Source organism: Nakaseomyces bracarensis, assembly GCF_045282275.1.
Source record: "Nakaseomyces bracarensis strain CBM3 chromosome Unknown Scaff3_0, whole genome shotgun sequence".
Classification (NCBI taxonomy): Eukaryota; Fungi; Ascomycota; class Saccharomycetes; order Saccharomycetales; family Saccharomycetaceae; genus Nakaseomyces; species Nakaseomyces bracarensis.
This window is the reverse complement of record NW_027263962.1, coordinates 93,116-115,520: the sequence shown is the minus strand read 5'-3', so window position 1 is coordinate 115,520 and position 22,405 is coordinate 93,116. Positions and strand designations below refer to the sequence as shown.

The 22,405-nt window shown below is 36.2% G+C and overlaps 5 protein-coding genes across 5 annotated transcripts; 3 read left to right on the top strand and 2 right to left on the bottom strand.

Annotated features, from left to right (window-relative positions):
* Positions 1-130: 130 nt before the first annotated feature.
* PTK1 (putative serine/threonine protein kinase PTK1) lies at positions 131-2,404 on the top strand (the record flags this gene model as incomplete). Its single annotated transcript, XM_071050540.1, has 1 exon — positions 131-2,404. One exon carries the CDS (start codon positions 131-133, stop codon positions 2,402-2,404), a length of 2,274 nt encoding a protein of 757 aa, XP_070908330.1.
* A 1,424-nt stretch (positions 2,405-3,828) lies between these two features.
* MNN4 (Mnn4p) lies at positions 3,829-6,870 on the top strand (the record flags this gene model as incomplete). Its single annotated transcript, XM_071050539.1, has 1 exon — positions 3,829-6,870. The coding sequence occupies one exon, from the start codon at positions 3,829-3,831 to the stop codon at positions 6,868-6,870; it is 3,042 nt and encodes a 1,013-aa protein (XP_070908329.1).
* A 556-nt stretch (positions 6,871-7,426) lies between these two features.
* TOR2 (phosphatidylinositol kinase-related protein kinase TOR2) lies at positions 7,427-14,830 on the top strand (the record flags this gene model as incomplete). Its single annotated transcript, XM_071050538.1, has 1 exon — positions 7,427-14,830. The coding sequence occupies one exon, from the start codon at positions 7,427-7,429 to the stop codon at positions 14,828-14,830; it is 7,404 nt and encodes a 2,467-aa protein (XP_070908328.1).
* Positions 14,831-14,971: 141 nt separating this feature from the next.
* EAP1 (Eap1p) lies at positions 14,972-16,996 on the bottom strand (the record flags this gene model as incomplete). The annotated part of the gene is made up of 1 exon (XM_071050537.1): positions 14,972-16,996. The coding sequence occupies one exon, from the start codon at positions 16,994-16,996 to the stop codon at positions 14,972-14,974; it is 2,025 nt and encodes a 674-aa protein (XP_070908327.1).
* Positions 16,997-17,968: 972 nt separating this feature from the next.
* LOS1 (Ran GTPase-binding protein LOS1) lies at positions 17,969-21,181 on the bottom strand (the record flags this gene model as incomplete). The annotated part of the gene is made up of 1 exon (XM_071050536.1): positions 17,969-21,181. One exon carries the CDS (start codon positions 21,179-21,181, stop codon positions 17,969-17,971), a length of 3,213 nt encoding a protein of 1,070 aa, XP_070908326.1.
* Between the last annotated feature and the right edge of the window lie 1,224 nt (positions 21,182-22,405).

Here is a 22,405-nt window from a genome sequence, read left to right as displayed (position 1 = left end):
AATACTTCTTTAGAAAAACATTTCAGTTCAAAGAGAAAACAAATACCTTTGGTAAATTACAAACAAACAGTACGTTACAAAGAAAACAACAACAACTTGTAATAAAAACTCTAATTAATACCTTAATTACATGGCTATGACTGAATCTAAGACTCCTCATAAGAGTCCATCTATGTTTAAAATGTTCAGCAATAAGCTGAAGGGCAGTACGACGAGTATACAAACTGAACCTGTGCCCGTCAAGCCCCGTAGGCTCGCTAAAGCCTCAACTTCAGCTACGCTCTCTAGAAACGCAACGAATACGCCGTTAAGAGGTGCTTCTACTTCGCTGTCCAGGCGAAGTACTGGTGTTACACCTGCTGTCAGGAAGTCGACGAAGGATTTGAGTACGCTAACTGCTCATAACTCTAACCCATTCAGGACAAAGAATGGGACTGTGGCCTCTGCGAGCCACACACACACTGGTTCTGGTAACCAGTCTAACGGAGATCACATAGTATATAACCCTTATGGGATTAATAGCCGCAGTGACACTTATACCTCAGTAAGGGGCTCTTCAAACAGCCGGACCGCGACAGCCTCGACAAGCAATATGTCCAATGGCTCTGCGTCGTCCAGTAATAATAATACTGACCTAAGTTTCTACATGCATGACGGTGATAGTAAAATTAGAATGCTACCTCTTCCGATTGCAGACCCTAACGACTACCTCGCAGATGAGATCAAACAGCTAAGTATCCATTTATCAGATAATTTCATCTTCGATAAGGAGAACAAAACTATCGGGTCCGGTGGTTCCAGTGAAGTTAGAATAGTAAGGTCTAATTACAGGGCAAAGGATGTATATGCTTTGAAAAAGCTAAACATGATCTATGATGAAACCCCAGAGAAGTTCTACAAGAGATGTTCAAAGGAATTTATAATAGCGAAGCAACTGAGCCATAACATTCATATTACCTCAACTTTTTATCTTGTCAAAGTTCCTACTACGATATATACCACAAGAGGTTGGGGTTTTATCATGGAACTGGGCTCCAAGGATCTCTTCCAACTGATGGAAAAATCTGGATGGAAGAATGTGCCCTTGAATGAGAAATTCTGCTTATTCAAACAAGTTGCTCAAGGTGTCAAGTTTTGTCATGACAATGGTGTAGCGCACAGAGATTTGAAACCTGAAAACGTTCTGTTATCTAAAGATGGTGTCTGTAAATTGACCGATTTTGGTATTTCTGACTGGTACCATGTTGACCCTACCGATCCTAACAGTGCAGTTAAGAAAAATGCCGGTATGATTGGTTCTCCTCCATATACCCCTCCTGAAGTTATGTATTGGGATGCGAAAAAGAAATACCCTGAAAGTCTCCAGAAGCCATACGATCCATTAAAGTTAGATTGCTATTCTTTGGGTATTATTTTTATTACCTTAATAAATAATATTATTCCATTCTTTGAGTCCTGTAACACGGATCCAAAATTTAGGGATTTTGAAAACTCTTATAACAATTTCATCAGATATCAAAACAAGACTTTCAAGCAAAAAGGAACATACAAGCCTGGACCAGGTAGTGAGTATATGTTAGCTCGTCGCTTCAAAAGCACAGATGCCAGTAGAGTTGCATGGAGATTAGCAGATCCCGATCCGGAGACCCGTTACAGTATGGATGATCTGTTCAATGATCCATGGTTCCAATCTGTTGAAACTTGTGTCGATGTCAATGATATTAATGTCGTAAGGCATCCTCAGATTAGAAAGACTAGTAGTGAGGGTATTTCAATGGTGAACCTGGCCAATGCTGATCCCGGTCAACTTCCTAACGGCCAAATAACCCCAGTAGGTGATGCCACTGCAAAAGATAGTAACGGTAAATTCTTTATAGACGAGAACGACAAGGGCTGCGAGACTTTACAACACTCACAACAACCTACTTTACCACCGAAACCGAGATCTATGGTTGATATCGCTGAGACCCCAATGAAGAAGACATCTCCTCCCCCATTGTCTACTCTCAACGAAGAACCATCCCACTCAAAGGACGAATCGGATATCATGTCAAACACTACAATTGTGGCCCCTACATCGCCAGCTGTGCATGCAACGGCTCCGGCAGCAGCACCAGCTCCAACCGATTCCGCTGCAGATCCAACTCCGGAATCTACACTGACGAATGGCTTAAAGACTGAAGAAGTGATAGAACAGCCAACAGAACGCCCAGCTACGATGAACAGCACAACCAGTTTCACTACAGCTTCTGCTACAGCTTCTGCAACGGCTTCTGCTACAGCTACTTCTTCAGTTCCTACTTCAAGTTCCGTTACTTCTAGTAACAGGAGTGCAGGTGGTTCAAGACGTAAGAGAGTTGTACACCATCACATGGAAATACCAGGTAGTGCTTTACACATGTAAAAAAAAGAGATTTTTTTTTTTTTTAATCCCAATCAACGTAATAAATAATAAGTTTTTACTTCCTAATTTACTCTGTCCATAATTCAATTCATAAGACTTTCATTTAATAATTCTGTTCAAAAGTACAACATGACTATATGTGTCTTTTGCAATGATGTGCTAGCTCTATGTAGTCTCCCAATAGAGTAAGAAAAGCCATCAAACAGATAACACCGTACAACTTCCTCCCCCCACGTTATTTTCACGAAGAAGGGTTTTGCCTATGAAGACTTAGTAAGCAGAAAAAAAATTCTCTCTGCATGGGGCAGTCTGTTGATGGGAAGCCCGTGCAGTACATTCTCTGGTTGCGGAGGGAGGGCTCCACGTACCGAGTTATCGGGTTCGTTTGCGATTACCCGTCAGTCCGTGTCACAGGAAAGCGGGCACAACCAATGGAGAAGAGACACCCACGTAGGATATTCAAGTTTTAAATAAAGAGCCGCACAGAGAGGGAGTCGTGACAGAAGAGCCCGCGCGGCAGCACTTTATTCCGGTGGGAATACAAACCGGAGAGAAAAGTATGTGGAAAAACTTTTTCCGGTTCCGTTCACCTATTTACTGGGCGAAAATGGGATCAACGGAGGGGGTGTGTCTTACCTGTAGAACGTAAAAAAAAAAAGGGTGTGTGGCCTAGAAATCCAAGCAGAAAGGGTCGGGTTTTGATATCTTTTCTTTTTCACAGGGTTCTCTTTATTTTTATAAACCGGAAAAATTATTTTTTCTTCCTTAAAAACATCGCAGGGGGGTGTCAAAAAGGCGAAGGAAGATTTGCAATTTAAAAAACCACGTCATCATTAGTGCGTAGAAGGATTTATTAAGAACAGGAAAGTGAAAAAAAAAAAAAGTTAGAAGCATAGAAGCTTATCCATTGTTAATGTTCCGTACAAAATCAATAAAAGTAAGCTTAGAAGGTGGTTTTCTTTATTTAATCTATATTGATGTACTTTAAGGTGTAATATATCTTTTGGCTTATCTATATATAACGTTGGGATCAAGAAAATTCAATAATACAAGTTGAAGGAGTTACGTCAAAAATATACAAATTCTAACATCAATAGACTATTATATTTTCTTTTTAAAGTAAAAAAAAATAATATAAAGAATCAAAGGAAAACTGTGTAAAGGTTAACAAGGCTTTTAAACTGAAATAAGCCTTTTTTTTATCTTTGTTGAATTCTTGTTGAGCATTATTATTGAAAAAAAAATCCAGAACGCAAGCAATAGAAAGGAATCGATCCTTTTGTATACTGGAAAAAAAAAATTATAATATACCTTCTTATAAAAAGAGCAAGAAAAGATATTAAAACAACACACCTTTTTGAATACCATATAAAGGTTAGTTGATCTTTATTCTTTTTTTAGATTTAATACACAGAAAAGTAGGCATGACGGAGAAGCATTCATTGATAATCCCTAGATCAGTGGTGCGAGTTGTAATAACACTTATAACTACTGGTCTGCTGGTCTCGGTGATTTTATTGACGACAAGTAATAAGCATGATAATAAAGTGTTGGAAATGACCAACGAGTGGCTCGTGCCGGCGAGTGCATCCATATATTCAAAGCTGGGCTCGTTTGTGGGCTATGACAGTAGGAAAACGGACCTTGTGGAGGAGCTAAAGGAGAATCCTGGGGCCTTGGAGCTCGCGAAGAAGATTTACCACAGGTACAAATTCGATTCATCCCCAGAATGGGTGACAAAATATACATTGAAGAAAAACCTGCTGAGGTACAGTGCAGGTCCACGCAAGGGCGAGAACATCCCTTCCCTAGATAAAATAGGTTTTTACGATTTCGATCCAAGGTTAACGTGGTCAGTCTACTTGCATCATCTACTAAATACAACCTCACCAGAATATGAGGACGACGAAACGAGTATAATGTCGTTCTCCTGGTACGATTGGTCAGATTTTCACGAAGTTAATAATGTCCTCGCAGCATCAGTCTCTTCGCTGCCTTGTAATTTCGTGCTAGAGAGCGCATTTGATAGAGAATACATAAATATGATTGAAGCAGAAAACGGAGAGCCATTATTCAATTACGAAAGAAATAAGTATTTCCAGGAGTCATGGTATAAACAGGAGAGAAAACTTTCTGATTTTCATAAAAAAAATAAAATAACTGACTTTTGCGAACCTTTTAATGTCTCCAAACACTACGCATTGGAACTAACTAACACACCTAAACATTTACTGAACAGTTCTTTGTTCACACAAATGCATCCTCCATTTTACGTTAAACAACCTCATGATGTGCTCAGACCTGAAGTCTACCAGCTGCAAGCTAGAATCTTTATGTGGTCAACATTACCTTCTCCAACCTCTCTCACTATACTAGATGGAATAGAAGGTTCCTACCAAATACCAATCAACACCACTAATAGATTAAACTTGGCTCAATCTGGTCTTCTACAGAGTTTTGTTAATAATAAGACACAAGAGGCTAAAGACAGAGCTCAAAAAGCTAAATGGACTGAACCTGAAACCCAAGATATCGATATTGAATTCAATCACGTTGATCTATTTGAAGATTTTTTAAAAAGCGACAAGCTAAAGAAATTTAAACTGCATATTCCAGAAACAATAGGGTATTCTTTAAAGAATGATGATTATATTGAAGTTAATGAAGAAGATTTTGATTTCGATCCGATAGCTAAGATAGCGGAACTGGAAGAATATGATAAACTAGACAAATTGGACCAGCAAGAGAAAAATTACTTAGATTCCTTAAGATATTCAATTGAGCTAAACCCTGCAACGCAACCAAAGTATTTCCAAGAAGCCAGAGGTGTTAGACAATACAATGATTTAGGTCATCACCGTGACAAAAGATTTTTTTATGGTGACAACTTAATCCATGATAAACATGAATATGCTTTAAGAATGAATACTATGATTAGAACCTTCCAAAAGTTTGCTGCCGCTAATGGTATCATTAGCTGGCTTTCTCATGGAACACTATATGGTTATTTGTATAACGGAGTAACATTTCCTTGGGATGATGATTTTGATTTGCAAATGCCTATCAAACATCTAAATCTACTCGCCCAACATTTCAACCAATCCTTAATCTTAGAAGACCCACGGGAAGGGAATGGAAGATATCTTGTCGATGTATCCAGTTCAATAACTATTAGGACCAGAGGTAATGGTAATAATAATATCGACGCTAGATTTATCGATATCGATACTGGTATGTATATCGATTTAACTGGTTTATCTGTATCCATGGCACCATTGAAAGGCGAATGGAAAGATAGAATCGATAAAATAATTAATGAGAAAGAAATGAAATTGTATGCCAATCCTGAAAATAACACTAGCATTGAAGTCTTAGAGAAGATGCACAAATTTGAAATGACTCCACTGCAAATGTATGACTACTCGATTTCCAGGAAGAACGAGTTTACCAGGAAAGAACTTTTGGAAATAAATAATGGTAAAGATACCGATATCAGAGAAGCGGAACATGCCAAATGGAGACCACAAAAACTGAACGCTCTTGACAGACTAGCTTTAAATCGAAAATTGAAAGTATACAATTGTAGAAACAACCATTTTATACTATTAAGTGACTTGTCTCCATTAAGAAATAGTTTATTTCATGGAGTTCCTGCTCTAGTACCCAAAATGCACGTGGCCATTCTGAAGGTCGAATATTCGCTGCCAAAACAGTATGGATATTTGACATACAAAGATAACACCTACGTTCCGGAATTTAGATTATGGTTTAAAGAAAACCAGTTGAAAAAATATGCTAATATCAATAAATGGTATGCTAAACTAAAAAGCATTGGAAATAAAATAACAGAATCTTCTATAAGAAAGCTTACAAATATAACAACAACCGATATTAAAGTCATGTACGCAAATATGGTAAGAATGCATGACGCAGATCTACTTTCCATCCAGTACAATGGATTTAATTGCACATCGTACCGTATTAAAGAACTGGGAATTATATACGATCAGAGTTTAACATTAGTTTGGAAACAGAAGTTCCTACACGAGCTAAGAAAGCATGTGGCTCCAAAAATTACATCACCTGGTAAGGATGCGTTCTTATTTGGATATGAAAGAGAACTATGGAAAGGTATTACAAAGAACATGCCACCAGCAACGGTTAAATTTGTTGAGAATTCCGTTCACTTGGATATCTATAAAGACCTAATCAATTGGTCTGACCAAGTATCGTCCGAAAAATTACCAATGTTCAATGTTACTGTTGAAAACCCAGATTCAATCTTACAATACCACTATAACAATACCGGTCCAATTAACTTGAACATGAATACTATTGGGCATAACTATTTTGGTGGTCAAGGAGTGTCATGGACACAGAGACAAGACGTCCGCTTATTTAATTCAGATATTAGTTTAGGCACATTATCAAACTACAACTTGATAGATAGTACGGTAAAGACATAGATTCCCTCTCCCAATCAGTACTATTCAGAAAGTCTTCAAACTTTGTAACACTACGAAAAAATATGAAAAAACACAAACAAACCTCTCCTCGAGTAGCGTAACCTATATATTAAAATTTAACTAGGTTTATAATTAACTAACATTCAGAATACATAGAGTATCCATAAATTTGATCTCTTTAAAATAGTCGTAAAGCTATAACTACACATAAGCTTTATTTCAAAGTCACGTGACAAGCAAGTAAAGGCCCAAGGTTCAAGCCCGAGAACTTTAAGGTATACATAATCATGTATACAGTACAATACATAAACGATACGCAATAGTTACATTTGAAGTTAGAGAAAGCTGTCGTGGCTTAAGAATACATCTCTCTAAAAAAAACTAGGGACTCATAACAATACACTACAAGCACACCAGAGTTACCTAACTGGAAATCAATATTGGCTCCTATAAGGCATCAAAGTAAACCATATTGATCTGGTAAATATATGGAACATAGGAAGAGATAGAGAGGCCTAATTAATTAGAATAAATTTTAATCACTAAACATATCAATATGATGCAATCAATTTTGGGTAAAAGTGGTGAGAAGCGACTGAAGTCTGCAAAGAACAAGACAAAACTGAAGGTAAATCGGAAACATAATAGGTCTGATGAAGAATTATCCAATACCTCCGTACCTGATGCGGATACCACAGTTTCAGCTGACTCAAGAAGAGTTGCTCCAAACAATGCCACTGATAATATAGCAAAATCAGATACTAATTGGATGGATTTTGACTCATCATCTAATCTTGATCCTTTGTTTGAGAATCTTAAGAGCAATATCACACAAGAAAGGCTCCTAGCTGCTGATAAATTGAAAGAGTCTCTAATTACTATATCAAGAGAAATATCCGTTGAACAGTTCCAAAGGTTAAGCAACAGTATAAATAATAAAATTTTTGAACTCATACATGGTTCTACTTCAAATGAGAAAATTGGTGGTATTTTAGCTGTTGACGCACTTATAGATTTTTATCTGAAAACGGAAGAGCTTTCTAATCAAACTTCGAGATTAGCCAATTATCTCAGAGTCTTAATCCCTTCTAATGATATAGAGGTAATGCGCTTGGCGACTCAGACATTAGGTAAACTTGCCCTTCCTAGAGGTACTTCAACTTCAGAATTTGTTGATTTTGAGGTAAAGACATGCCTAGATTGGCTGACATCCTCCACAGATAACCCAACATTGAGTTCAAAGCAAGAATATAGGAAACATGCTGCGCTGATGATTGTATCTGCGCTAGCAGATAACTCACCTTACCTTTTATTTCCATACGTAAATCCAATATTGGACAATATTTGGCTTGCGTTACGTGATACTAAGTTAGTAATAAGGATGGATGCTGCAGAAACAATGCGAAAGTGTTTATTCATCTTACAGGCAAGGGACCCTTCTATTGCCAAAGAATGGTACAATAGAATATTTATGACAGGTATTCACGGTTTAACTTCGAATAATAATGAAAACATCCATGCAACATTGCTGGCGTTTCGGCAATTATTAACCCTGAAAGGACAATATCTTTCTGATAATTACTCACAGATATTTCAATCTGCGATTAAGTATAAGGATCACAAATATGAAGTAATAAGGAAAGAGGTTTACGCCATACTTCCACTTTTGGCAGCTTTTGATAAGAACTTGTTTTCTGCAAAATACCTAGATCCAACCCTAGTTTACTATTTGAAGGTATTAAAAGATATGGACAGTAACTTAGCCAATAATGTCGATAAAGAAGCAATTTTCATTTCCATTGGTGATATTGCTGAACAAGTACGATCTAAAATAGAACCATATATCAAACAGATATTAGCCAACATAAAACAAGATCTACAGATCAAGTATAAAATACGGAAACATTATGAGCGTGCCTTATTTTATTGCATAAGCAAATTAACAATTGCTTTAGGCCCTGCATTATCTGCTAGTTTGAATAACAACTTTCTGGATATGATTCTATCTTGTCCCCTTTCTGCTCATATGCAAGAGGCATTATCTACCTTAAAAAATAACATTCCTGCACTATCCGAAAATGTTGATATTCGATTATTGGATATATTACAAGCATATATGACAGGTGAGCCATCACTTTCAATTTCTAACCTTAAAGTCATGAAACCTGTATCACTAAGTCAAGCTCGAAAATGGCGTGAAAAAGACATCTGCTCCAAGACGGGAGAAAACTACAATAACGAATATGATGAACAGGTTTTAATCCAGGTGTTTAAATTGGTTGATATCATAGACCCAGAAAAGTTAAACTTTGACCATATCAAACTCTCTATTATATCATATATTGAATATAATAATAGTTACATTAGAAAATTAGCTGCTTTGGTATCCTGTCTCCTTTATAAAAAATCTGATGACCATCACAATGTTTCAGAGTACTCAGTGCAAACAGCTTCAAGAGTATTAAGCAAACTGCTTGTGTTGGCGATAACTGATCCGAATTCCTCTGTTAGGTTGGAGTTACTCCAATCACTAGATCATAAATTTGATTCCCAGTTAGCGCAGCCTGATAATTTAAGGTTATTATTTTGTGCTATCAATGACGAGGTTTTCGAAATCAGATTAGAAGCTCTTAGAATAGTAGGGAGGCTTTGTAGCTTGAATCCAATATATGCAATACCTGAATTACAAAAGGTATTTTTAGGCTTCATTACAGAATTGGAGTTTGCTAACTCTACCAGGAGTAAGGAGCAGGTTCTAACCTTACTAGGAACGCTAATAAACAGTAATGATGAGATTCCAAAGCCATATATAAAACAGTGTTTAGAAATGCTGTTGCTACGATTGGAGGATAACTCATCAGCTGTAGCAACCACTGCTCTTAAAACGATTGGAATTCTAGCAAAGGCTGTAAAATCTGATTTAAATGAGTATCTCCCTAAACTAATGCCAATAATTATTTCCACATTACATAACCAGACAAACTCTTCGAAGAAAACTGCTGCTATAAAAACGCTCATAGAACTTGCAAGATCGACAGGATATGTGGTAGAACCATTGATAGATTACCCCGAATTATTAAGCTTAGTTATAAACTTGTTAAAATCGGAAACAAATCCAACCATTAAGCAAGAGATAGTTCAATTAATAGGCACACTAGGTGCATTAGATCCATATAAACATCGTGAAATCGAAGGGGGATCCACGACAGCACGCAAAGTGGAGAAAAACCAACATTCAACGGCTATAGAACTTCTAATACAAGGAATGTCACCGGCTAATGATGAATTCTACCCATCCGTTGTGGTTCATAACTTACTAAAAATTCTACGCGATCAATCTTTATCATCGCATCATACAAATGTTGTCCAAACAATAATCAGAGTCTTTCAGGATATAGGTCTACAATGTGTAGTATTTTTAGACATAGTCGTCCCTGCTATATTGGAAGTGATGCAATCCTGTCCTCCTTCTCACCTCGAATTTTATTTTCAACAACTATCTATACTGGTGAATATTGTGGATCATTATATCAGTCCCCATATAGAAAGAATTTTTGAAATCATTAAAGAGTTTTTCCCTATTATAAAACTCCAACTACTAATTATATCATTGATCGAATCACTTGCGAAAGCTGTAAAACACAACCTAAGGAGATTTATTCCATTGACATTAAATCTTTTCTTAGGGGTTCTAGAATATGATAAATCAAATCAAAAGATCGCTTCTACAGCGGTTTTAAAAGGGTTAGTTGAACTAGGAAAAAGTTTGGAGGATTATTCCCAATTAATATTACCAACAGTTGTCCGCATTTGCGAGTTTTCTCATACAACGTTAAGAAAGGCAGCAATCGTAACATTAGGTAAATTGGCTAAGACCATTAATTTATCTGAAATGTCATCTAAAATCATTCAAGCAATGGTTCGTATTTTGGAAAATGGTGACAAATCTCTAATCAAATCAACAATGAATACTTTATGTCTAATACTACTACAATTAGGAAACGATTTTATTGTCTATATTCCTGTCATAAATCACACCTTAGTTAAAAATCGTATCCAACATTCCATTTATGACCAACTTGTTAATAAGTTGATGAATGGTGAAGTATTAAATACTACTATGTTATTAGATAAAGATGCAGAAATTTCCAAAAAAATTGACTCTAGTAAAACTCCTAGAATTGAGAAACTAAAAGTAGATCAAAAGGCTCTAAAAAATGTATGGGATTGCTCTCAGCAACGAACAAAAGAAGACTGGCAGGAATGGTTTCGGAGGATATCCGTACAAACTATAAGGGAATCATCCTCTCCTTCCTTAAGGGCTTGTTCTAATATTGTTAGTATTTACAATCCGCTTGCTAAGTCTTTATTTAATACAGCATTTTCTAGCTGTTGGAATGAGTTACAGGTAACGTATAAGGAAAGCATCTTAAACTCTCTTTGCTATGCCTTATCGGCACCTGAAAATCCTCCTGAAATCTATCAAATACTGATCAATTTAGTCGAATTTATGGAGCACGATATGAATCCTCTACCTATTCCTGTACCAATCATGGGAGAATATACCCAAAAATGCAATGCTTATGCAAAAGCTCTACATTATAAGGAAATGGAATTCATTGAGAATGAAAAACCATCTACCATTGAATCACTCATTAGCATTAATAATCAACTTCATCAGACAGACACTTCTATCGGTATTCTGAAATATGCACAGCAGAAATATAACCTACAATTAAAAGAAACTTGGTATGAAAAACTACAAAGGTGGGATGATGCTTTACAAGCCTACACTGAGCGAGAAAATTCTGGCGAAGACACTAAAGAAGTTATGATGGGAAAATTAAGATCACTGTTTGCGTTAGGTAATTGGCAACAAATCTCTTACCTAGCTAAAGAGAAGTTTAGCACAGTTCCCTCAGACATCAAAGAAAAAATGGCACCAATTGCAGCAGGTGCTTCTTGGGCTTTACAGGATTGGGATGAAATTGAAAAATACTGTTCAGTATTACCTGAGAATTCACTACACAGGGAGTTTTTTTCTGCTGTTTTATGTCTACACCGCAATAATTTTAAAGAAGCAGAAGAACATTCCGATAATGCTGGAAATTTAGTGGTAATGGAAATGTCTGCACTGCTTAATGAAAGTTATAGTAGAATATATAACTCAGTTGTTAAATGCCAGCGGGTTGCTGAACTTAAAGAAATAATTAAATATAAGCAATTACCAAGAAATTCTCCAAACAGAAAAAGCATGAGAGAAACATGGAACAAAAGGCTCTTAGGCTGTCAAAGTAATGTAGATGTCTGGCAGAGCATATTGAGTATGCGTTCACTAGTCGTAAGTCCAGATGAAGATAAAGAGATATGGGTAAAATTTGCCAATTTATGTAGAAAAAGTGGAAGAATGGGAATGGCAAATGAAGTCCTCCATTCCTTACTAAAAAAGGATGAAATTTCAGAAAATCCTAATGTTATGCGTGCCAGTCCTGATGTCATGTATGCCTTTCTGAAATATCAATGGGAAGCAGGTTCCAAAGAACTAGCTTTGGATCAACTAAACATATTTATTAGTAAGGTTATCGATGACCTTGGACTGACCCCATCTAATATTATTTCAAGACGAAGGGCACGCCAGAAATCAAAAATGCAATTAGAGCTGGCTCTAGATTGCCAAAGACTTTTATCTAGATGTTTCGTTAAACAAGGTGATTGGACAATGACTATTGAACCAAATTGGAGCATCACTAACCCGGACGCTGTATTATCAGCTTTTCTTCTCGCTACTCATTTTGATTCAAAATGGTATAAGGCGTGGCATAAATGGGCTCTTGCCAATTTCGAGGTCATATCAATGATGACATCAACAAGTAGAGGCAGTACCACAAGCACTTCCAAAGTACCAATTACCAGTTTTTACCAAATCACTAACAACCTTTTTGATAAGACAAGTAATTCGAATAGAAATGAATTCTCTGAGAAGTTAATTAATAACCATGTAGTTTCAGCAATCAAAGGTTTTTTTCATTCGATAGCATTATCAAATTCTAGTTTACTTCAGGATGCTCTTAGATTACTGACGCTGTGGTTTACGTTTGGTAGTACCGCTGAAGCTACACAAGCCATGCAGGAAGGTTTTAATATGGTAGAAATCAGTACTTGGTTAGAGGTTCTTCCGCAATTGATTTCTCACATCCATCAACAAAACCCATTAATTAGCAGATCTTTACTAACGTTGCTATCAAATTTGGGTAAAGCTCACCCTCAAGCATTAGTTTACCCACTAACTGTAGCGATAAAATCGGAATCTGTTTCTAGACAGAAAGCAGCTATTTCGATAATCGAAAAGATGAGATCACATAGTCCACTGCTAGTTGACCAAGCTGAGGTTTTAAGTCATGAACTGATAAGAGTTGTTGTTCTTTGGAATGAGATGTGGTATGAAGGCTTAGAAGACGCCAGTAGACAATTTTTTGGCGAAAACAACCATAAAAAGATGCTAGAAACGCTAGAGCCCTTACATTTCCTTTTGCAAAGAGGACCCGAGACATTACGAGAGATTTCTTTTAAATACGCCTTTGGTAAAGACCTAAATTATGCTTATGAATGGGTGAAGAAATTCAAAGAAACTGGAGACGTCAGTAATTTGAATCAAGCATGGGATATTTACTATTCTGTTTTTCGAAAAATAAGTAAGCAGCTTCCTCAAATGGAGAGCTTAGAACTGCAGCATGTTTCCCCAAAACTTCTTGCTGCTAAAAATTTAGAATTAGCAATTCCCGGTACTTACTTACCAGGTAAAACGATTACTAGGATCAGCAGTATCAGCCCGATATGTGACGTGATTTCTTCGAAACAGCGGCCGAGAAAAATCACATTTAAAGGAAGTGATGGAAAAGATTATCAATACGTTTTAAAAGGTCATGAAGATATTCGGCAAGACAGTCTAGTCATGCAATTATTTGGACTTGTAAATACGTTATTACAGAATGATATTGAATGCTTTCAGAGACATTTAGATATTCAACAATATCCCGCCATACCATTATCTCCGAAGACCGGTTTACTGGGATGGGTTACAGAGAGTGATACTTTACATGTATTGATAAAAGAATACAGAGACTCGAAGAAAGTTCCATTGAATATTGAACATTTAGTAATGTTGCAGATGGCGCCCGACTATGACAGTTTAACACTGCTTCAAAAAGTCGAGGTTTTTAATTATGTCCTTGATAACACACAAGGATTGGACCTGTATAACGTCCTATGGCTAAAGAGCAAGTCTTCCGAATCATGGCTTGAAAGACGGACAACTTATACTAGATCACTAGCAGTTATGTCAATGGCTGGTTATATACTTGGTCTAGGTGACCGGCATCCTAGTAATCTCATGATGAATCGGGTTACTGGGAAGATAGTTCACATTGATTTTGGTGACTGTTTCGAGGCAGCTATTCTAAGAGAAAAATATCCGGAAAAAGTTCCATTCAGGCTAACAAGAATGCTAATCAAAGCCATGGAAGTTAGTGGTATAGAAGGTAGTTTTAGGATCACCTGTGAGAATGTGATGAGAGTGTTGAGGGATAATAAGGACTCTCTTATGGCTATCCTTGAAGCCTTCGCCTTTGACCCACTGATAAGATGGGGTTTTGATGTCCCAACTGATAAAATTGCTAGCGAAATTGGTGAAAATTTCTATAGTAGTTCAGAAAGGGTCGTTCGGAATTCAGATACTGAGGTTGATATGATAACTAGTACCCCCGAAAAAGGGAAAAGAAGAGAGTATTCTAATGCGCGAGCTGTTTTGGTACTGAAAAGAATATCTAGTAAGTTAACAGGAAATGATATAAGTAAGCTTGAATGTCTCGATGTGGCAGACCAAGTTGATCATCTATTACAACAAGCTCAATCAGTTGAAAACCTATGCCAACATTATATCGGATGGTGTCCTTTCTGGTAGATTTGCAATATATATATGTAGATACGGTAATTTCTAAACTATATAAGTAAATATGCTATATTTCACTCTTTCATTCAATAATAACCTTTTTTTAGCAATACATACTTAAGTTATTTTATATTTATAACATACATAAATCATCTAATTCTTATCGTTTTGTTTCATATTTTGACTTTGTTGGTTGGGAAAATTAGGCATATTTTGCTGGTTAATTTGCATAGGAACCTTCCCATAAGTATTTTGATTCATAGGTGGCCCCATATTTGGTGGGAATTGTCCACTTGGAAAGCCCATCGGGATGTTTGGTAGTGGAGGGAAACCAGGTGGTGGAGGACCCATTCCCTGCATAAATGGTAATCCGTTGTTGTTATTACCTTGTGGAGGGTTTCCATCTTTTCTATCATTCTTTTGTTCGAGATGAGGAGGCAATTGTCCTCTAGGCATATTCATGGGGAAACCAGCCATTCCCGGTGGTGGCATCATGTTTGGTGGTGGCATACCCATTGGAAAGCCTGGTGGTGGCATACCCATTGGAGGCATAGTTTGTTGATTACCAATTGGAGCTCCATTGTTTTCTTGTCTGACTGAAGTTGGTGTATTTGGTGTGGGATTACCTTGCTCATTTGCCTTCCCCTTCGTGAGGAGCCCTTGGAAGAAAGAGCTATTATTCTGAGGATTTGGTGGGAACATCATACCAGGTGGCATTTGGCGTTGAGCATGTTGCAGTTGTTCAGATTGTATTCTACCAAATTGCGGTGGAATCTGTGCAGGTTGCATAGAATTTTGATGTTCTAGTTTACCTGGCAATGATACAGGTGTTCCACCGATACTTCCGTTCATCGATGTTCTTGGATCATGACTCACATAACTTCTTGTACTATTACTGCTGGGCTGATTGTTAAGTATCGGGCGTTCAGTGTTACCGGGAACATTAGTATCATAATTACCTTGGGTGCTTTCATTCTGAGGAGTTTGAAAAAACGACATCAACCGTGATCCACCTACTTTAGAATCTTCGGTTTTATTTACCTTACTTTGCAGTCCATTATCTATTGTTTCAGGTGAATTTCCACCAGAATTATTATTTCCTGGATTAGGCTTATTTTCTTTGGACGTAGTAGAGAAAAATGATGAAAATCTAGAAGAACTGGCTTTTTGGTCATCATCTGTAGGCTTTGAATCCAGAATGTTATCTTCAAGTACACTTTCATCCTTAGATAAAGCAATTTCAGTGTTATTATCGCTAGTACTTATCTGATCGGAGAAATCCTTTACCTCATCGTAACTTTTCGTATTTGACATATTGAGGAATTCACTAATCGAATTAGTACCATTTCCTATATTATTTGTGAAGTTTAGCGAAGAGGAAGATCTTGAAGGAACTTCTCTACTTTGTGTGGGTCCTGATTCAGAAAGTGGAGCCAATCCTTTCTTCTTTCTTTCCATATCTTTCATCTTTGCCTTCCATGCTTCAAAATCCATCATAGAGTTCGGAGAGCTACCAATTTCTTCTTCTAAAGCTATTAGGTCATCATTATTAGCATTGATATCATTCTCTTCGATATAGTTGCCTTTATCAATTCTACCAAATTTATTGTTAAATCTTTTGTTATTTCCTGGTTTTTGACCCTTGATATTTTTCAACTTCTTATCATAAGTACCTTCTTGTCCTCTAGCCTTACTGTTTGGGCCTCTAGGTTCAGTGTGTTTTTGGTACAGCCTCCAAAACTTCTTCTTAGGTAACATTGAAGATATAGTTTCTATAGTTTCCTTTGGGATTTCTTTCGAAAGACTTAACATTTCGTTAATTGTATATACATGTTTTTTAGAGGTCTCTGAAGGTTTATAGTCAGTAATTGGTGTATCTAAGGTCACTGGAGAGGCTTGATTATCATTTCTCACTTCGTTGGCAGGCTGAGAGAGCTGCTGTCTATTGGCAAATAGGGTTTGCTCCAATTGAGACACGGATATGGCATCACCGGGTTTCTGACTATTATCATCGGGGGCTCCATCGTTCAATTCAATAGTTTCAGGCTCTAGCACAGACTCATCAGTATTTTCAGTACGTCTAATAAATTCACCAAAAAATCGGGATAAGTTTTTAGCACCATTATTCTCGCCGGGTTGTCCCTGAGTTTGTAAATTGGAATGATTATTAAATTCCATGACTTTATATATACCAAAAATCTATTCTTCCTTCCTATTTATATCAAGTTATTGTTGAGTGCGTTGATAACTTCAAGGGTGCTAATGAAAATTCTTAATACTAGTAAAGCCACAAAAAATTTCTCTTTCTTGTCGTGTCTTTTGCAGTACCAGTATTCTTATTATAAGTACGTTCGGCTATTCTAAGCTTGAGTCCAATTGCTAATTCTTTGTTTAGCAGGTGTTCAGTACACAAATTGGGCTTGCGGTTCTTCTTCCTGCACCGATTTTTTTCGTTTAGAACAGGGAAAGGACAAGTTGGGATGGCGTTTCTTGGTCCTAATACTTCTTTATCAGCTGAAGTTAACTCGATCTGGTAGGCTAGTATGTTATCTACCTCAATGAGCCAGGCTGATTGCGTATCCTTTTAGTACTTAGGGAAAGAAACCCCAAACGGACCCTTCCAGCAAAAGCCCAACAGGAAAATTTTATTATCGTACATAATGATATCATATTTATAGTTTATAATCAATTATATTAATAATATTTAAGAAATCAGCTATTCCACACGATGCTTAGTATTATTTTATGATCGTTAATTATAAAGTATATCTTATTTTGTTCCCTAGATAAATAAATAGATATTAATTGTATAAGAGAAGTAGGGGGGAGAAAAAAAAATGCTATGCTTATAATAATCAGACAATACTTATCTGAATATTTAAATGACAAAACTAAGGTATATCATTAAGAAAGGGGGTTTTCCAAGATTAAGATTGATCAAAAAGATACCCTCTTGAATAAAAACTGAAGAATCAAAATGATTATGATCGATCAATTAATAATAAAATGCAGCCAATAGAGAGAAATAAAAAATTAGTAAAAAAAAAAAAATTATTAGTAATGATGAGATTTATCATACTAGGAAAATAATTCACTTTTTATAGATCATTTTTCTAGTAATCATATAATGCAAAAGATAAAGTGTATCTTTCAGGCATTTAAATTTGATATCAACTGAACAAAATACTTTTCAAAGGATTTAGAGTCTGCGGTAATTAGTTTTTCCACTAGCTCCATAATTAGGACAGTTGGGAATTGTACCATAGGTAAATATACTTCTGTTAAGTATTTTAGACATGGGTTTGCCTGTGGGTCAGTTCCACCACCACTTTGGATGTATAGCTCTTGCAACAACCTGGAGAGATCGGAAGCAATTACACGAGCACTACCTTCCCTGATGTTAAACTTATATTCAGGTTTGAATGGTATTTCGAACACTAATGGGATAACTTTGGTTATAAAAAATTCATTGAGACCGTCAAGCTTTTCAACAGATGCAGCATATAGATCTTCTGGATCATTACATTTACCACTACCAAAAAATTTGACGAAATTTACAAGAACATTCAAAGATAATTTCATAACAGAGATCTCTTGCACTTCTTGTGGAGTGTATTCCAAAAGATCATTTAGTATCGTCGGTAGCACCTCACGGCCTTGGTTAGTAAGAAGTATAGATGTTACATTATTAGTAACAAATGACTGTAGGAACCCCATATAAGACTTCTTTAATAGCATTTTATCTCTAAAGGCATCAGTGACAATGATATTCTTTCCGTTGGTGCCATTAATAGTTTTTCCATTTGCAGCTTCATTCCAATCACGGTTCTCTTCACCACAACGTTCCTGTTCTATTTGAGATAATAAAACATGGACTTTATTAATTACAGGCGACAGTAAGTTGTTGAATAGTTCAAAACAACTCTGGTCTTTGTGAAACATATGTATCATTTGTCCCACAAAACTTAGGAAATCATTCATTTCCATCATCTTTAGGTCAGATTCTAGATACAATAGAATTAGTTTATTTGCAAAAGGCACAATATCACTACTTAAAATCGGGATCAATCTTGAGAAAGTAAAACGAGCAGCGTCTCTAACAGTTTCATGTTTACTAAAGTAAGAAAATGTTACCAAAACTACTTCGGCGATATTTGCAAACTTTTCTATCAATGATCTATGGATCAGTTTTTTACTGACCAATGCATTGTTCACTCTATTTTCAGGAACTAGGCCCGAGTGAACACCTCTGGCAAGCGTACCAATAGCCAGTAATATATTATGGCACTGTGCAGTAACTTGTTTCGTTTGACTTTGAGAAGAAATGCAACTTTCTAGGTCAGTGAATAATGGGGTTAAAATATCATTCATGATATCAAAATCAGAATCAGTATTACCACCAATCAAAATACCAAGGGCTTCGAAAAGATATAACTGGTTATCAAATATCGAATTTTCTTCAATGCCGTCTTCATTCAAGGATAGTATTTTGATGGGTAATAATGGCGAAATCTTTTCCACTATTTCCCTCAGGACAGGGACAGGGAATTTTGGTTTTGTTGTTTTCAATAATCGGGAGAGTAGATACCATGTTCTTAGCCTTGTTTTTTCTCTTTTGTTGAACATTCCGAATGGACTACAGAAAATGTTTAACAATAACAATTCATCCTTGGTACCAGAAAATGATAGGTATTGGTAATGTCTTACAATAAGCTCAAAAAAGGATATTTGAACATATGAACTATCCATCTGAAATATATTGCTATTATCTAATAGCATTCTAATAAAATTGTTCATCACCATAGAAGGTTCCGATGTTACAATTTGGTTTTTTGGTAGGCCAAATAAATTATTCCTAATACTTTCACTTAAATTGTGCAACTGGTATATGGCAAGTTCTATATCTCTCCAATCATTACTAGTAATTAAAGATTGAATACAAGTTGATATATTGGTTAGAAAAAGTTGTGGATTAATTATGGCGATGGCATCCTGGAACACCTTCAACTTAGATCTTATTGTCTCGCAGAATTCCTCGATCTCATCAACGCTTTCTTCGGTGCTAGATTCATCGATCTTCATTTTCTTGAAACAAACTTGTAGTAATGAAATGAGGAATTCTTGGTGTGGCACATCTAGCGGTTGTTTCTTTGAGCTCATTGCTACCGGAGAGCCTGCTTTCCCTCCGATGGCAAATATTTTCTTCATTATCGATAAGTACTGGGATATAAACATGAAACATTGTTGGGTAACAGAATCATATTCATGCATCATGAATTTTAGAACCAGTGGCGTCACTTGTGTGAGTACTTGTTGGTCCGCAGCTAAAAACAACTGTTGGGATTCTTCTGTTGGAGGGTTGATATCGTTACATTGTTCTAGTATTATAGCTAGTTCTAGACCTACAGAAGAGGCTAATTTAGCAAGTTGTTCATATATTTCTACGTCATCAACGCTGTTATCCACCGAGGCCACCTTTGTGGTCAAGTCCAATAAACTTAAAAGTGACAATTTATCCACGGGTTTCATCTTCTTAGATATGATTTCACAGAGGCATTGAGCGCATGCAGTCTTAGTATCTCTATAATCCAGGTAGTTTATAATAAGCGAGACGTATTCAGGCACCACTATCAAGGTGACGTCTATCCAAGCTATATAAGAACCGATGCACGACATGACCATTGCAGCGATTTCTGGAATCATCTGCTCTTTCTGCAATGCTAGGGTTCTCAATGTATTGATCCATACTCCGACCAGTTTTTGCACATCTCCATTACGCATTTGATCTTTTAGGGCGTTATTCTTCTGTTGTATTTCCTTTGAGCGCACGAATGTCTGGTCTGCGATTTCTGAGTTAATAAACATGCATACACGGCAGAAATAATCGATTCCAACTGTTGAGAACTGCAGCGGGGTGGCAGCAGTCGACTGATGATCTCCAACTAGGGCAGTAATACTTAGAATGTCCACAAGCTCATCGAAAAACCCAGACCACTGATCCAAATACATCACATAGAACAGACGTGTTACAAGCTCGGCAATCTTGTTCCTGATAAACTCTGGCTCTACTTTGTTTTGCGCCACATGAGATCGCAGCAGCTCAATTACAGCTCCACGCACAAACCCAAGCGCCTCACTTCCACTACTCCCGAGAACACCACCATACACCTGGTCACATAACACCTGCAGCGCCACAAACCGCATCAGATCATCGCTGTCTCCCATCAAAGTCACAAACACCTCCGCCGTGCCTGGATCCGCCTTGATCTGCTCAAATAACTCAATCGCCTGCCTCCGCGACTCCGGGTCCGCAGCAGTAGCACCGTTCGCTACTCCTACAACTTCTCTAATCCTCGCCAGCATCCTACAAGTATTATATTATATCAGGCTCCCTTACCAGCAGTTGATGGTATGTTTGTTAACTTTTTATCTCTAAAATTTAATAAAAAAAAATGCCTCTATGAAGGGGGGGGAAAAGAATTAGTGATGTAGAGTTTAGTATAGCCTCTGGTGTGGTATATACTAGTTATCTATGCCATAAGAACAGGGTAGTTCCAGCACAATCAACCCAGCTATTAAACATCAATTAGAGGTTGAAACCCAATCTCATCGCTTTCCAGCTGTAAAACGCAAAAAAAAAAAAATTGATCGAAAATTTTTCAATCCGGGTAATATTAATATGTTATATTATATTAAATTATATTTTATTATATTAATGTATTATAATCAATTAATTATTACAATATAATATTAAAAGTTTTTATTACTATTAATGTTACTATTATATTGTATTGTACTGTATTTTATTAAGTTGTGCTTTGTCATATAATATTATTATATTATTATATTATTATATTTATTATATTTATATTGATATATACTATCACTTTAACAGAAATTATTATTAAATTTTAGTTGTATTATTGTGATATTCATATAATTTTGAAAAATACAATCTATCTCACTTTCTATTATATTGACTATTACAAAATATAATAACTATGCAAGATAGAATTAAAATATAATATACTATAGTATACAATATAATATATAATGCAAGTACTACAATATAATAATATAATATAATATAATACTACAATATAATAATATAACATAATACAAGAATTTGATAGTATAATATGCTATAGTACTACAATGTAGTACTATAATATAAATATAATACAATATTTCAGGTAATAGTTATATTATATAGTAGTACAGCCGTATCAATATTAATACTGTTGCAATATTATACTATTATATTATTATATTGTCTTAGTTTCTGTTGTATTGCTGTAGTATAGTCATATTCATAGATACTATGCTGTACTACTGTAGTGTTCTTGCACGGTAATGTGACGCTGCCGTTATTGTAACAGTACGGCGTAAGAGTAATGAGTTATAGTAGTAGTATACAGACGGTGTTGTGTTACTGAATTGTGTGATTGCGTTACAAGATCGTATTTCTTATGCATTGTTTATATCATTAGTGTGACGTTGTCATGTGATCCATGAATGGTGATAGTGACTCACTCAACAGAGGGGTTCCCATGTAGCGATGAGATAAAAGCAGCCATGGCAAATATA